The sequence below is a fragment of the Rousettus aegyptiacus genome, unplaced genomic scaffold (assembly GCF_014176215.1).
Source record: "Rousettus aegyptiacus isolate mRouAeg1 unplaced genomic scaffold, mRouAeg1.p scaffold_m13_p_7, whole genome shotgun sequence".
Classification (NCBI taxonomy): domain Eukaryota; kingdom Metazoa; phylum Chordata; class Mammalia; order Chiroptera; family Pteropodidae; genus Rousettus; species Rousettus aegyptiacus.
In genome coordinates, this window is record NW_023416310.1 from 66,356,373 (window position 1) to 66,373,093 (window position 16,721).

General features: G+C 47.8%; 2 protein-coding genes across 3 annotated transcripts in view; one reads left to right on the forward strand and one right to left on the reverse strand.

Moving 5' to 3' along the window:
* BUB1 (BUB1 mitotic checkpoint serine/threonine kinase) overlaps window positions 1–1,523 on the reverse strand; it is a 37,657-nt gene extending 36,134 nt beyond the window's left edge. For both annotated transcript variants that reach the window (XM_016126122.2, XM_016126121.2), the window contains exon 1: window positions 1,405–1,523. In XM_016126122.2, the coding sequence (XP_015981608.2) occupies window positions 1,405–1,430 (26 nt within the window). In that variant the 5' untranslated portion in view covers window positions 1,431–1,523. The remainder of the gene's footprint in view (window positions 1–1,404) is intronic.
* Window positions 1,524–1,528: 5 nt separating this feature from the next.
* Window positions 1,529–16,721, forward strand: part of ACOXL (acyl-CoA oxidase like) — a 52,978-nt gene continuing 37,785 nt past the window's right edge. The window contains exon 1 of the mRNA XM_036225223.1: window positions 1,529–2,033. Within this exon, the coding sequence (XP_036081116.1) occupies window positions 2,001–2,033 (33 nt within the window). The 5' untranslated portion in view covers window positions 1,529–2,000. The remainder of the gene's footprint in view (window positions 2,034–16,721) is intronic.

Below are 16,721 nucleotides of genomic sequence, written 5' to 3' on the forward strand. Positions count from 1 at the left end.
TTCTCTGCAGCACTATCTGTGATAGCAAGAGGCTGTCAACACCCAAGTAGCCACCCAAGTAGCCACCAAGGGGGACTTTTTAGATCAACATGGTACACAAAATATTACGCAGCTGTAAAAAAGAATAAGAACTCTCTATATTGACGGAACTCTCCAAGGATAGTGTTAAGTAAAAGAGCAGTGTATAACTGTGCTACATTCCATGTGAGATACAGGTAGAAAGTGTACACACACACAGATATATTAATATATTATTATAATATGAACATTATATTTGTGAAAATAATTTTCACTTGAAAAATAAACTAGAAAAATGATTAAGCATGTCAGAGGCTGAGGCAGTAGACAGGTATAAACCTTAGTGAATACTTTTCTAAATCTTTTTTTGTAACTATATTACTTATTTTAAAAATTAAAAACATTATCATTTCTAAATTTTGAATCTACAATGTCCCTGTCAGGTCCAAGGTAAACATTTCATATTCTGATAACAACCTCGTTTCCTTAAAAACATGGCCAAGTACATTCCAAGTCCATACTAAAACGCCCAGTTCATTAGAGCAAATTAGTCTGTAGAAAGTCAAAATAAGGCCAGAAATGCCTGATTTCTCCTTTAAGGAGAAGGAAAACAAGCTTCTAAAAGTAAAATCCTTGGCTGGCTCTATTGAAGTTTTAAGAAAAAGTCTTAGAGCAAAGAGATTTTTGTTCAGACTGTCCTTAACGACCTTGGCCTTCTGACCCGAGAGTCAGGTCACCCCGGTGCTGACAAAACTCTCCATCTTTACCCCTGTCACATATGGTTTAACTATTTTAAATGCTTTTGAAACCGTCGGGATAACTCGCCTAAATCCTAGAGCAAAGGTGGTAATTTTAAACACTGACAGCAGGCTGAGATAAATGACAGTAAGCGTAGTTTTTTCCCCTTAGAGTACACATCATTCGAAGACTTTTAATGTTCACTGTGGGGTGATGGGTAAGAGCAGTTTTGAGTTCTCTCCCTGCTATGTACAATTTTTTTAAAAAGTAGCCCTTGATAGTGTCTCAGGAAACCTACACGCAGGTTTACTTTTTTGTTTTTCTCAGCGGCGCATGCGCAGTGCGGGCTCCCGGTCAAGGCCCAGCGGGGCTCTAAGGGCCCCAAATCCCCCCAACGGCCGCTGCAGCCTTGGCCAGCCGACGAGGCCGGGGTCTGGGCGCAGAGCACCAGCCACACGGTTGGAATCTATCCATGACTCCAAGTGGCCCACAGCCCTGGTGGGGCGACGGTAAGAACAACACCCAAAGCACAGGAAAGGGGTGGGACTGGCAGAGAGGAGAGAGTCGGCGAGCCCGCGCCTGCAGACCCCGGGAACAAACCCGAGGTGCCCCAGCATCTGCCAGCCCACTCAGCAGACCCACACTCACTGGAAGGCGTTTTCCGGGTCATCCATGGCGCGAAGACAAGGCCAGCAGCAGTCCCACCAGTGCCGCGAGCGAGGAGCCGCTACCGATTCGAATCTCCCGCGCAGCCGCAGTCGTCGTGACGAGCGTTGGCCAGGCGTCTGGCCATTGGCGTCGGTGGCAGTCCGACTGACCAATCGCCGGGGTCGTTGCCAGGAAACCAAGTCCCGCCTCACCGCTGCGAGACCTAATTGGGCCATTGGCTTCAGCTGCAGTAGGGGTGGCCATTGCCGGGAGACCAAGTCCCGCCTTCCCCGCGCGCAGCATCCTCTCCCTCTTCCCTCCGCCTTAGTGGAACCCGAAGCTCGCCGCCGGCTGATGGGACTGGTTTTCGGCGCGGCGACCCGGCTCTAGTTTGGCCAGGCGTTGAGAGTGAAGCCCGGAGGATAGGAGATGGGCAGGTGGGGTGAACGCAGCACCCCGCAAGGGCAGGCACCCTGCAGCTTTCTGTTCAGCATCTTCCGCTGTGAGAAAAGAACCCAGATGCTGGTGCTGTGAAGATTTAGTCCCACAGTCTAAAATGAAACGGCGAAGAGTTGGGGACCCTGGGAAAAACCTATATGGTTTTCGGCTTGGTGGCTACAGCAGAGCAGGTCGGTCGGTGGGCTTCGGGATTGGTTATGTAAGTTACATTGAACCGATCTGATTGACCGATTGATCTGAAAAGCTGTGTGGGTGTCCTGGAATGCCAGCTTTCAACATCTTCTGTGCAACTGGGAGCTCTGGAGACCAAGTTCTCAGGAAGTATAAAATAAAAAACAAGGAGACCTCTTTGTAAAGGAGTCCAGATGTCCCAGGATTATATAATCTGCGGATGCTTTCTACCTAGGAGTGACAAGGCAGCGTCAGTTCTCATGCCCTGGGTCTTGCATAACTTCCCATTCTACTTCTCTAGGTTGTTTCAAGAGCCGCTTCACAATGCACGGAAAATATAAAGAGCTATTCATGTGATTATTCCTTCTTAGAGAGGCTCTGTGGTTGTTTTGCTCTTGTAGGGCTCTTAAGTTCCGTACCTAAAAATATAATAATAATTAGCAGCTTCTGGAAACCCTGATGCTTTCAGAGTCCAGAATTTCCTCCAGGGTTTTGGATAATTTGGATCCATCCAAGAATCCGTTCTGTGGGGCTTGTTACTCAAAGGATGCTCACTCTGGGATCTTAGATGGTTAGGTTCTGCTAACCATCAAAGGAATTAACATATTTTTGGCTCCATCCACTCAAATTTTTAACTTGTGCTTGGCAGTGGCTCAGTTGCTCATCAATTATCAAATGTTGGTTGAGCATCCATCATGTGCTAGGTGCTATTGGATTTATACCTAGTTATAGCCTTGTCTAACTCAAACAGATCCCGTCCTTTTGTCTGAGAGATGAAGCTACAGTCATAGAAAACTGTTTAAAGATGGCATATATGTATATTAAGTGCTGAATGAGAATTCAAACTATCTGCCAGGAGAGTCGAGAGGAGGTAGGGTAAATGGGGCCCGTTGGTAAGATACAGCTTCATGGAGAAGATGGGGCTTGAATTGGGCCTTGAAGTGGGCATAGATGTGGGTGGAGGAGAGGGGGAGGTCATTCCTGGTGAATATCAGGGTCACTGAGGGAGATCAGTCTTAACTCTTGTTAATAGGTACTGGAGATACTTTTTGAAAGACTGATTTGCTATTGTGATTCAGATATTCAGTGCTCAATTAAGGAGTTTGTACTTGATCCTGGTCAGAAGTGGGCCTTTTTGGAGCAAACAGTGTTGTGCATTTACACTCAGCTCTACCCTGTTTTCTAAAAGCCACTAAAAATTATACTGCTTCACTTCTACTCCTAGGGGTTCTCTCCCAAACAGGCTTGTTTATGGAGTAGGGTAAGGTATTCCAGGTGCCCCTTCCATACTGCTCCTTAAAAAGGCACTGTGACCCCTTATAAAGCCTCTACGCCAGTCACTGTGGGTATATCTAGGGGCTGTAGAAATAAGCAGCGATTGGAAACTGAGACAGTTCTAGGGATATTTTCCTGGTTCACTCAATGACTTCTTTTTGTACTTACTCATGGAAGTCCCTCTCTGCTGTTATCTCTGCATGTCAGGGATATATGAAGAACTTCCTAATCATTTGATGAAGAAATCGTTTGATACTCGATGGAGAAAATCTGTAAACTCTCAAATGCTGTCAATGTACATGTGAGCAGAAAATACCAAAAGGCTGGCAGAAGGGTTGTTCATTTTGTAAGAAGTTGCTAGCTGGAAGCTGGCGCCATGACGACACTTCGACTTCCATCTGTCCTGTCATCTTCTGTCCTCTCCTCCCTCTGCTCTTTCTTCTTGGGCCTGTATAGCAATTGTGATAGAATATCTGAAAACCTGCTAAGTAATCATCCTTGCTGCTTCGATCTGTCCTCTTTTATTTTTGCCATGGCTGTGCCTTAGTACTTCTGTTTCCTTGTGTTCCCAAACCTACTCCAGAGGGGAGGCTTGTTTTCAGCTAGGTGCCAGCAGCCTACCCAATCATGCCTAGTGTTTGCCCTCCTTGCTTCAGATGACCTTCTCTTCCTTTAAAGCTTGAATTTACTTATCTGCTAACTTTAATATCAAACTTCTACCTATGTAATGACTAATAGAGTCTCTAAATTATTAGGAAGGACAGTAGATGAAGTATTTTTGTTTGCAGTTGGGCTTTCCGAGACTTGTTCCAATGTCTCAATTTCCAGACTTGTTGGGGAGGACAGCCAGCTTGTATCAGGGAACGCAAGCTCCATCCTTGACTTACCCAAGAAGCAGCAAATGATAAGAGACTTCAACTCTTACTCTGAGTGCCAGTTTCCTGATCCTAAAGAGAGAGAGAAAAATGTCTGTCTCCTTGTCTTCATAATGTTTCTCTGACTTCCACTATCCTATAACCTCATAAAGTTTTCCACTCAGTTCCTGATGATGTCAAAGTTAGTGTTATGCTTACAATAGAAAAGTGATTCTTTTCCTTTGGGTTCTGCCTATTTGGCATAAGCAAATATTCACAGATGGACAGATATCTTTCTTTCTCCAGAAAATTTAGAGCAATTTAGAATGTCAGTATTAATTAGATGTGCTGCTGAGACCATATGCAAGATTGAAGATTGATTAATAGGATCATTACAGAAAGCAGACGAGTGATTTGGGGGACCATGGAATAGCATGAATAAAGTTGGTACGTAGAAAGAAAGACATGAAGCTCCATCTCAGAGACATGAAGCCCCACCTTGTTCATCCGGGCATGTATTGTGACTTTCAGAGGGTGCCCGTGTGGTCAAAGCCCAGCATCCACTCCTGTCCCACCGCAACCTGGGAGCAACAAGCATGGTGGCAGTCCCAGGCCCCTGCCCCCACCAACCTCCCCAGGACCCTTTGATAGACTGTCCAGTCTTGCATGCCATCCTGGCATTTGTATGAGGGACCAGGGTGAAACCTAGAGGTCATTTCTATCTGGGGCATGGCTCTAGAGACCAGAAGCCTTACTCCCTGCCCCTTCCTGGTCTTTCCTTGTTGGAGGCAACTTGATCCTTTGTAAGCTCAGTCTTGCAGCCTGAGCACCAATGAATGGCTGCCTGTGTTCCCTGCAAACTGGCCCTGCCTCAGGTCTGTGCACCTCCTCGGACCTAACCCCCCTTGTCAGCTACAGAGCTCTCCTTCAGCTTCAGTTCAGGGCAGCCCATACCCAGTCAGGACAGGGTGCAGCTGAGTGCCTGTGTATCTCATTGAGCAAATATGTGCCTGACTATCTCATTGTATAAAATTTCTGTTCTTTTTGCCTTTTGGGGGCTGTATTCCTAGTGAGCTATGCTGTCAAAGTAACGAATTTAAAGTTATTTAAAGTAATTTTTCGGTCTTGGTATGCTGCCACCTTGAACTGGAATTGAATAAATTAGTTTCAGTTGGCTTTCGATTTCCAGGGACTGCCCTTTTTCCTGTTATATATTTAATGTTTTAAAGTTACATAGAACATTTACCCAGCTCCAAAGTCAAAATTATAAAACAAGTCATATTCAGGGAGGTTTCTTTCATCCCCATTCCCTCCCTCCTCTTACAGGTCATGATATTTATTGGCTTTTGGTCTTTCTTTGTCCTTTTTAAAAATTAAGTAAACACACAATAACACATTCCTTCTGTTACACAGAGGGTAGCAGATTTTACACAGTGATCTTTACTTGCTTTTATTTGCATGGCACCACAGACAGAATCGTAAGTGTGACACAGGTTGGCCTATTGACGTCACACTGGGAGCTCTGTTTGGACCAGGAATTTGTCTCTTGGAGGAAGGATTTGGAAAGTGGAACTGGCCTCAAAACTGGCTGGTCTTGCTCTGGAAGCTAGGGAATGGCACCATCACAGTTCACAGCCCAACTGCTTCCAAGAATGGGGGTCCATGGGAGCCACCTGGAAGCCTGAGGCCAGCTACCTGCTCTAGCATCCCGGCCAGGGCCTCTTGAGCAGGGAGGAGCAATGGAAAGCTGAAGTAAGCCCGTGGAGATTGTTTGCAGACTTCATCCTGGGGAAGAAGGCGGCATGCATGTCAGGGGTGACCCTGTCATGAAACCCTGCCTGTTTGCAGGGAGGACATTGCTGAGGACAGCGTGGTGGCTGTTTCCGGAATCTGTCCCTTCACTCCCCCTGGACATGTGTCTAGCTCCTGGGGTAAGGGAGGCCGTAAGCATTGCTGTTGGAGTTTCCCACTGCAAACTCGGCCCTATTTACAAAGTGGCCATACAGATAGGAGCCGTCTCGGAGCTTCTGAGTCCACACCCAGCTTTTGATCCCACCCCAGGGCTCCATATGGTATGAGACAGCATCTAGTGGGGGAGGCAGTGGGGCTGCTCATGGTCACATGGAAGAGACACCTCAGGGCTCCTGGAAATGTCCCTGAGAGAGGAAGGAGGGCTTAAGGGGGCAAGGTTCTGAGTGAATAGGTGAGGCACAGGCAAGGTGACTAAGCTGGCACCTCTACTGGGACTCCCAAAGGACTCTGACTTGGGAATACCGGGAAGGTTGGGGACACTGTAAGTCAGCTTCCCAAATTGCCCATTTTTCTTCCCAAACCCTGAACAATGGCAGGCTAATCCATGAGAGGCCATGCCTGACTGTGTCATCTGAGAAGAATGGACTGTGGGAAAGGCTCCAGGGGGCACCCAGCTCTGACCCTTTATGGTTTCATGATTTCTACAGACTCTGAAGTCTTTTGAGAACAGTGTGTGCCTCACTAAGACCCCAGAGCCCAGACTGTGACGTTCGCACCCCAGGCCTCCATAAAAGCAGGGGTCATAAAGTCCTAAAGGCCTCAAGCCAGTCCTGTGTAGGTCATGTGACACAAGGCAGGGCATTGGATCCTGCGTGCCCTGGGCCTCTGCCATGAGAGCTGCTTGGCCCTGGGTGAGCCAGTTAACACTTCTGGTCACTCATCTGCACAAGGGGCTTGAAGGAACTTGCACGAGGCCTGTTGCTGATGGCCATGCCAAGATTCAGAGCCACCACTTGATAAACTTTCTGGCTGAGGGCCTGCCCCTTGCACAGGGCCAAGGGCCTAGGAGTGGTGGAGAGTACTGTCAACAGAGGGGCATGGCCTTTGGGATCACACTGACCAGAGGCCATCCCCAGCACACCTTGATCTGCATCTCCTTCTCCAGGCCTGTCACTGCTGGGTTCCCTCTTTGCTCTGAGGCCCAGCCATGAGCATCATAGCTCTTCCCCAGCCCCTTTCTGCCCTGGGAAGTGGGCTGCTGTGGAGAGAGTGCTGGTAGACTGCTGACACCAGCTGCACTCCTGCCCTTCCCCACTCAGGTGTCCAAGTCTACCGTAAATTTTGTGAGCCGGTGCATTTCCATTTTGCTGAAGAGTTCACATCGGTTTTAATTGCTTATAACTGAGAAAGTCCTAGCTAATACAGACAGTCCCTGCCCCTCCCACTTTGAGCACCTGGGATGGCTACACTCCCACTGTTCACGCCACTCTCTTGTCCTCTGATGCTGCATCAGTGACGCTTTAATGGAAAGACAGGTGACATGCTGGGCACCCCAAAATCCACTCAGAGGTCTTAACAGGTGTTCAGGTCAGACTCATGGTTCTGTCCTGGTCGTGGGGGTAGAGGGGCAGAATCTGTGTTTTCTGGGTTTCAATTGGCCTTTGCAGCTCCAAGCATTTCTTAGTTTTATCATTCACCAGTGGGGACTGGTAAACCAGTGGGGATTGGTGAGCCAGTGGGGATTGCCTCTTGCAACTCTGAAAGTCCCTGAATATGTGGCCTCAGTTCCGTCTCAGCTCTACTTGCTAACTGGTCATTTCTTTTCTGTGCTCATCTCTTTCTTATAATAGCTTGTCAAACGCAGCCAATCGCAGCCAACATGCAATGCCGACCCTGTGGTTTCAGTGTCTTCTCCTGGAGCAATGTGTCCATTGAGTATGTCAGCTGTCAGTGACCAAATATTTGCCGCTTCATAACATGAACTCCCTTCTATTTGGGTTGGCAGCATCCTCACTGCCCCTCCCTGTTCCCAAGCCAGTGCCAGTATCTATCTATCTATCTATCTATCTATCTATCTATCTATCTATCTATCATCTATCTCTATTTATTTATTTCAGCACTCACACTCTTCCAATGTCCTTTCAGATAGTCTAGGTTACAGTTGGGTAACAAACAACTCTCAAAATGTCTAAGAAGCTTATAACAACAAAGGTTTTTTTGTCACTCAAGTTACATGAACTTGAAAGGTAACTTAGTGACGTATGTTTTTAGCTCCCAGGTCTCTGAATCAGGAGTACCACATCCTGACTTGACTGCAGAGACCACCTTGCATCCCCTGGCGGCCTTGGACTTGGTTGGCAACATTATGGAAATTTGGTTGCCCCTCCTTGAGGAGGGGAAGGGAGAGTGTATTTTGCCTGTGCAAGAGGGAGTGAGAGAGAAATATCTGGCTACAGAGGGGGTGGATTCCGTTGTCACTGGTGCTGCTCAGAGGGTATTTGGTGTTGGCCTTCTGAGGTGTCCAGGACGTACTTCCTTTCTCCCAGAGCCAGGACTGACCTGCCATGGCCAACGGGTTGTAAGTGGAAGTTCCATGTGCCCTTTCCAGCTATACATTTTATGAGCCTGTGTGGCCACATAATGGTGGCTGTTCTGCTGAATTGGGAACCAGAGTGAGATGATATGGAGCAGAACTCCCATGTGTCGTGGGTGAGGAATAAACTCCTATCTTTATAAACTCTAAGATTTGGGGTTGTTCGTAAGCACGGCATACCTGGAGTCATTTTGGGATTGCTTCAAATACTATCCTATCCTGACCAACACAGAAGGAAGGCCCCCCCCCCTTCCCCTGGGCACCACGTGTGCTTGGAACTGTAGCATCTATGTTATGACTGATACAAGACAAGTTAAAAAAAGATAAATATAAGACACTGAGAGGATGGTAGAGCAGAAAGATGGAAAGAAAAGCTGGGTCCCTGGGGTCCTTGCCATTGACTTAGGCCTTGTGACTCCCTTGCTTCCAGGCTTCCGCTCTGGGAGAAAACAAAGCCCTTACTCATTGCACTGGGTTGGCACTGGCCCACCCGATGTTCATGTCGAAACCCCCAAAGCGCGGGCATCATCTCAGTGGGAAAAAAGATGTTGCTGGCACGATTAAATTGCGGATTTTGAGATTATCCTGGATAATCTGCACTGGCTCACATGCCATCACAGGAGTTCTTCTGAGAGGAAGGCCAGAAGGTGGAGACCAGAAGGAGCCAGGTGGTGGAAGCGAAGTGTGATGCACTCTGAAGACGGGGTAAGGGGCCAGCAGCCAGCAAACGCATGCAGCTTCTCCAAGCTGGAAAAGAGGGAGGGGCTGTTTCCCTGGAGCCTCTGAAAGAATCCAGTTCTGCCAACACCTTGATTTCAGTCCCATGAGGTTCACTTGGGACTCCTGACCTGCAGAACTATAAGAATAAATTTGTTTTTAGCCACTCAGCTTGTGGTAATTTGTTACACAGCCCTAGGACACTGATACAGGTGGCCAATGGCACCTCTGCTGCCGCACCCCGCCCCAGTGGAGTAGTCTTTGGAAAGGAACAGCTAGCATTTCTATGTAGTTAGCATGAGAGAGGAAAAGAGGGAGCATGTACCACTGAGGCTGTAGCCCACGTCTCACTGGGCGCATAAAAGAATGGTTTTGGAAGGTGAGTTTGGTTCATAGTCACTGCCATTCCTGTCTGCACCTCCTGGCTCCCCCGGGGCTGCGGGGACTGAGGGCCTGGACCACCCCAGGTTACAGTAATATTCAAGTTTCCCGAAACGCCCAGTTTAGGGGTGGCCGGAATTTGAGCAGAGCTGCAACTGAGCTGGGGCCAGAGCAAGGACCAGGTGATCTTGGGATGTAGCTGCCAGGCCTCCTCAGCCCCCTCTAAGGTTCTAAAACTTGCTTGCTGAGGGCTGCAAGGACAGCCTGCAGGGACAATTGAGCAGAGGGTGCAGGTAGCAGAAACTAAGGTCCCACGGCAAGGCGGTGGGGCCTCGGGAGACCCCGCACTGTAGGACCCCGCACGCTCAGGCCGGCTCTGCACTCGGGCGGGGGCAGGGCATCAGATGAAGAGGGAGGGGGTGGAGGTAGGGCTACCAGGCGAGGGGCGGGGCAGGGTCTGGGGGCGGGGCTGGAGGGCTAGAGAAGCTCTGTGAAGCTTCCGCGCAGAGGCTGGAGCGCGATGGAGCGGGAGCAGGACCCGGGGCTCGGGCACTCGGCTCTGCATCGCTATCTGGATGGCGAGTTCTGGCGCCTCAAGAACGAGCTGCGTGGGCTCCTGGGCAGCTGCCCGCTCTTCTGGCCCAGGTACCGCGCCCGGCCGTGTCCCCTCAGGTTCCGGCGCCCCAGATCATCTCTCCTCAGCCTCCGCGTCCCGGACTGTGTCTCGTTAGCCGCCGCGGCCCGTGTCGTGTCTTCTTGGTTCTCGTGCCCCAGACCATGTACCCTCAGCCCTACTCCCCATATCGTGTCCTCTTGGCCCCCGCGCGTCCTTAAGGACGCCGCCTGGCGCGCCGCGGGGACAGCGAGGATGGGCGTGTGCGGCGCGGGAGACCGACCCCTTTTGGACGCGCAGGCCCTCAGGCGACTGTTCCCCACGGGCACTCATGCCCGAAGACTAGGGTGCTGGGTGGCCCCGCAGCGAGCGCTCTGCTCGGCTGGGAGGTAAAGTCTCGCCTGTCGGTGCCCCACGGGTGGGAGGAAGGAGAACCGGGTAGGTGGGCTCGGACGTCGCCGAAGGCCACTGGGTATCCAGTGTCGGGAACAGGTGCGCGGGACCCGGCAGGACAGTGATGTGTCTGCAGGAAGGCTGCACAATGTCTGCGCACCGGGATCGAGGACCTGAGCTGCGCGGCGGGGTGTGGGCGGGCAGACCCGACTCTCAGAGCTCAGGGCTACAGAGTGGCCGTCAGCACTGCAGCAGGGGCTTTGGCTGTAAGGTGGGCTCAGGTCCTCGAGGTCACCACGACAGTCGGAGAGGTGGGTACAGGGCTGGCGCAGCCCAAGTTTACGGAGGGAGAAGGTGGCCCGGTGACCCTCCGGGCAGGACCGGTAGTCCAGCAGGTAGTCAGTGAGGCTCCTTCTGAGCTCTGCAGGCTGCTGACCCTTGCAGACGTGGGAAGAGTCCGCCTTCAGAAGAGGCAGGTTCGGGATACCAGCTCCGGGGGAGGATGAGCACGCGAGCCAGGCCTGCCTCTAGCTCAGCTCTAGAACCGGCTGGACTGCGGGGAAGGAGGTGCCTTGAGTAAAAGTCGCGTGTCCTTGGGAAAGGAGCTGGGGTTCCTGCCCTGGAGAAACCTGGTGTGTGTGTGTGGGGGGGGGGCGTGGGGAACGGAAAGGTGCGATGTGTGAGTGGTGGTGTTTTCCTTGAGCACTCCCCCTTTCTCTCTTCTCCCTCACACAGAGTTCTTCATGTCCTGGCTCTCAAGGTGTGGTCCAGGGACCCCTGACTCTACCAAAGATTATTTCAGAAAATTTGCTGTTAAAGATTCTGCTTAAAAATTATTGTTATAATGCTCTCGTAAAATAGTATTAAAACTGAAATTATTTTTGTAATACTAAGATGTCATCGGCTTCCTCATTCTCATTTTCTCACAATTGTACGGTGGTGGTTTCCAGAGACCGCATGGTGCGTGATAATCCAAGGAACTCAATGCAGAAGCAGGTATGAGGATTGGCTGTCGTCTTAAGACAGACATTAAAGGGACTTGTGAAAATGTAGGCCAATGCCACTCTTCCTACTAAATTTTCTTTTTGTTTTAGAAAATATAGTTATTTTCATAACAAATAATAACTTTATTGCCATTATTTTCAAATGATTTAATATCTACTTAAAACATTTTTTTCTGTTGTAATTTCTAATATGGTAAATATCAATAGACATTTGGGGACATCAATAATTTTCATAAGACTTTAATTTTTTAGAGCAGTTTTAGGTTTACAACAAAATCGAGGTGGAGATACAGAGATTTCTCATATACCTCCCGTCCCCCCACATTCATAGCCTCCCCCATTATCAACATGGGTCACCAGGATGGTGCGTTTTTTTGTTAAACCAGAATGAACCTACATTGACACATCATAACCACCTAAAGTCTGTAGTTCACATTACACTTCATTCTTGGTGGTGTCCAGTCTGTGAGTTTGGACAAATGTGAAATGACATGTATCTGCCACTATGTTATCTACAGAGTATTTTCACTGCCCTAAAAATCCTCTAGGCTCCTTTTATTCATCTCATCCTGCTGCCACCCCTGGCAATCACTGATATATTTGTCTTCATAGTTTTGCCTTTTCCAGAATGTCATGTAGTTGGAATCATATAATGCGTAGCCTTTTCAGATTGGCTCCTTTCACTGTGTAATCTGCATTTAAGATTCCCCCATGTTCTTTTCATGGGAGGAAAGCTCATGTCTTTTTAGCACTGACAAGTACTCCATTATTCAGATGGACCAGTTTATTTATCCATCACCTACTGAAGAGCATCTTGCTTGCAGTTATGAATAAAACTGCTACAAACATCAATGTGCAGGTTTTTGTGTGGCAGCCTCAACGATTCTTAAGAATGCAAAGAAATCTTGCTATGTTGTCACATTCTTTTATACACATAACTGTTCCTACATTCTTCAGTCTTTTTAATTTCGTTCCTGGGTTGTATCTCCTTGCCTTTTCAATTTAGATAGCTGTAGTTTAAAATATGGAACAGAATTCTAATATCTGAACCACTGATTTGGGCCAAGGAGAAGGTACTTTCTTGCAGATTGCACAGCCTGCCTAGGGACAGAGGGAGAGGCAGCCTGGCCTGGAGAGCCAGTAGGCAACTTATTTCCGTTGTGATTGACATCAAGTAAGGAGTAGTTATTTAGTAATGCTGGCTGTGGTAGTTATTTAGTAATGCTGGCTGTGGTATGACCAAAAACATCCCTTACCCCTCACTTGCCCTGCCCCCATATTAAAATCCCATTACTCTAACCAGCACATTTCTATTCTTTCCAGTTCTTGTTTACCGACTTCCTGATTTCAGAGTTATAGTAAAAGCAAAGACAAAATTTCATACTGTTTTTCCTCAAGTGATTACTGATGCTGCTACCAGTTTGAAAGTTTGTGTTGTGTCATCAGATTTGATCTCATCACATGTAAAAAGACAGTGATCCTGATTTCCTATGTTTTAACATTCTGCCAGAGTAGACCAGAAACAAAAGGTTTCTCTACTCAATATGCAATGTGAGGCCTCTTGGCTGTTCCCCTCACCGTAGGCTTTTGAAGTTTCATAGATGCTGGGGGGAGGTGATCCAGGCCACACGGTTCTGTGAGTGCTGTGTGTATCTAGTGGGACATTTGCACAGGGTCAGGCACACTCAGGACACAAAAGCCCAGGACACGATTCTCTTCCAAAAGAAAAAAGGTTGCTTAATTTCCAGTGCACAGAGGGATCTCGCCTAGGCACAGGGCTCCATTCTCTAACTGCTCCCAAGGGTGTGGGTGCAGCCAAGTCCCCCCTGAGGAATGGCATTTTGGGCTGAGTCTTCATTTTCTCACTGTGTCAGGGAGCCCCCTGTCTCTGGGAACGCCCTGAGTGCTGAGGGTCATGTCCATCCTGCTGAGCGTAGGACAGCATGACGGGCATTGTGGCAGCATCTGGATTCTGAGAGACCTGCGGCTCCTCACTGAGCTTGCAGGCAGTATTTAGAAATAATGTCTGAAATGAGATCAGCTTTTAAAATGTTTCTGAGCTTGCTTCTTGGCAAACTGAAGCTCTCTTGTGAAGGCCTGACTGGCGAGGGGTGTGCACAAGTGCAGGGGTGGCACACGTCCATCAGCAAAACAGCCTGAAAAAACCCACCGGGCATTTATGGTCTCCTGGGACCCCTGGCGGCCCACCCACAGGCTCCCCTTGGCCTGGCTGTGCGGCTGGCTGGCACCCCTCTCCCCTTCTCTCTTCACTCCCTTTTTTTCCTTCCCTAGAGTGAAGCACATTTCTCTTCCTGATTTGTTCATAGGTTTACTTTCCCCTCCTCAGTCTTATCTATGCATGAAAGTATTGCACAAAGCCATTCTTATTGTAGAGTGCAATAAAGTGGAAAACTCGAAAGTGTCCTATACTATCCCCTTCTCCAACCACATTTTTTTTTTATTGTGCCAAAATACAGTACAATAAACATAAAGTTTACCCTTTTAATCATTTTTCAGGGTATGGTTCAGTGGCATTAAGTACATTCACAACATGATGCAATCATCATCACTGTTCATTTCCAGACCTTTTTCATCCTCCTGAATTGAAACTCTATACTCATTAAATGCTAACTCCCCGCGTCCCTTGCTCCCAGCCCTGGAACCCACCGTTCTATTTTCTGTCTCTTGACTATTCTAGGAACCTCATATAAGTGGAATTATACAATATTTGTCCTTCTGAGTGAGTCTGGCCTATTTCACTTAGCATGTGTCCTATGCTAAGTGGAAATAATGAGGTTCGTCTATGTTGTAGCAGGTGCCAGAATTTCCTTCCTTTTTAAGGCTGAATTCTCTACTGCATGGATGGGCCACACTGTGTTTATCTAGTCATCCTTCGAAGGATAGCTGGTCCCCAACCATTTTAACACTTTAGTGTGTTGTATGTTTTTTTCCTCCTTTTTCTATTTTTCTATGAGTTCATATACACATATGAACACTTTGTTTTATATAAGTAGGATCAAACTGTTCTACAGTTTGCTCTTGTAAAGTTTAATTCTTATTTTCATTGATAATGAAAAGAATAAACTTAATGTAGGAACAGACTTAATACAAATGACATTATGAAGTTTGAGCCTGAAGGACAGCCACCCATCCCACCTCTTCACCCCTCTCCTTGGTGACAACCACTGCCATTTCTTTCACTGATTTTTTATATCATTTACCTCCATATTCCTAAGTAACATGCGGCCACGTCTCGATTCCCTTGTGACTTGCTACTATAGACAATGAAGATTCTCACTACTGTACCTTTTTCCTACTCTCTGAAAATCAGTGCGACACCATTTTTTACTTAGATCAGTACCCAGTGTTCACATTAGGGTGATGTAAGTATTATTCCCCTACATCCCATGCTGTACCATATTTCATTTCCTTTCCCTCACAACTTCTGTTTTCTCTGGAAATAACAATCTCCTGCTTTATTCATTTGCTTGGTTTTCTATAAACTCCTCACGCCCTGACCGCCACAGCTTTGGACAGAGCACATACCCCTCTGGCTTTGGCCAGCCTGCCAGTGATGGCAGTTCCATGCCCCACCCCTACGGGCACACGTCCTGGAACCTCCTGGGCTCCTGACTAGGCTGTCTGTCTGCACATCTCTTCGCTGTCACCTTGGGGATTCCCTTGGCATCTCCTCTGTCATCAAGTCACTGTTGTCCAAAGCTTTCTCTTTCTTGGTTGCTGTTCTGGGAGGATTAGCTATGGCCACAAATTCTTTAATGTTGCTCCCATTGAGAGGTGCGGTTTATGTCCCCTTCCTTGAAGCCAGGTGGCTCTGTGACTGCTTTGGCCAACGGAATATGGCTGAAGTGACACAGTGCCAGTTTCCAGGCTCAGGCCTGATGAGACTGGTCCTTCCACTTCCTATCTCTTGAGGCCCTGAGCTCCCATACAAACTTCTGGCCAGTGGCCACCACACTGTGAGAAAGTCACACTGGCCCATGTAGCGAGGCCGTGGAGAGAGGTAGAGAGTTGCTGACAGTCCCCAACCCTTCAGCCTCTAGCAGTCTTCATCACCTGAGCTGGGGACCTTGGACACCAAAGCAGAGACAAGCCATCCCTGCATGCTCCTGCATGTCCAAATCCCTGACAGGAAGAGGAATGAGACAGAATAATAATGCATCGTTATTTTAAGTGGTAAGCTTTGGGGACACTGTTGCACAGCTGAGGGTAACTGGAACAATACTCACCTAACAGCTTCCTGCGGAAGGATGCCAGAGAATTAACTTCAAGATGTTTGAGATTCTCGTGTCTGAAAATGTTTACTGTCCAATTGACTGAATGTTCATCTGCATGTAGAATTCCGGGCTGCAAATAAAATTTCCCCCAGATTTTTAAAGCAACATGCCATTGCTTTCGAGTAGCGTTATTAACAAATCAGACTTCTTCTGCACTTGACCCTTGGAAGCTTCTAGTACTTTCTCTTTAGCAGCGGTGTTATGGAATTTCCTGGTGGAGAGGCTCGATGTGGGTCTTGTTTTTGTTCAGTTCATTAGGCATGTTGTGGACATTTTAATCTGGAAATTCGTGTTCTGCACTTATTTGTGCTGTTATCTTATCCAGAGCGCCTCGTGTTCGGACATTGGGTCTCCTGGCCTGATCCTCTAATTGTCTCATCCTTTCTTATCTTCCATCTTTTTGTTGTTGTCTGCTTCCTGGAGATTTCCTCACCTTTATGTTCTAACCCTTATTGAGTTATTCATTAATATCTATTGTCATATTTTTGATTTTCTAAAGCTTTTTATTTGTTCCTTTTTTATAGCATTTCTTTTTGTTTGTGGTTGCAGACTCTCTTATTTTGGGAGAATAGTTGGAATCTTTGAGCTGTTGCTTTCTATGCTCTGCTCTGTCTTTGCTTCCCTTATGTTCCTTTCGTCTGTTTGCACTGTGGTCTCTGTCTTTTGTGTTCGAGGCTTTCGTTAAATGTCTAGTCAGTCTGAGGTGTTTGTAAACTGGCTGCTGAGGAATCTCCATGTCCACTGTTCCCATTTCATTCACTTGTAAATAGACAGGTAGTTGGACAAGTGTCTCTCAGGGTCCAGCAGGGG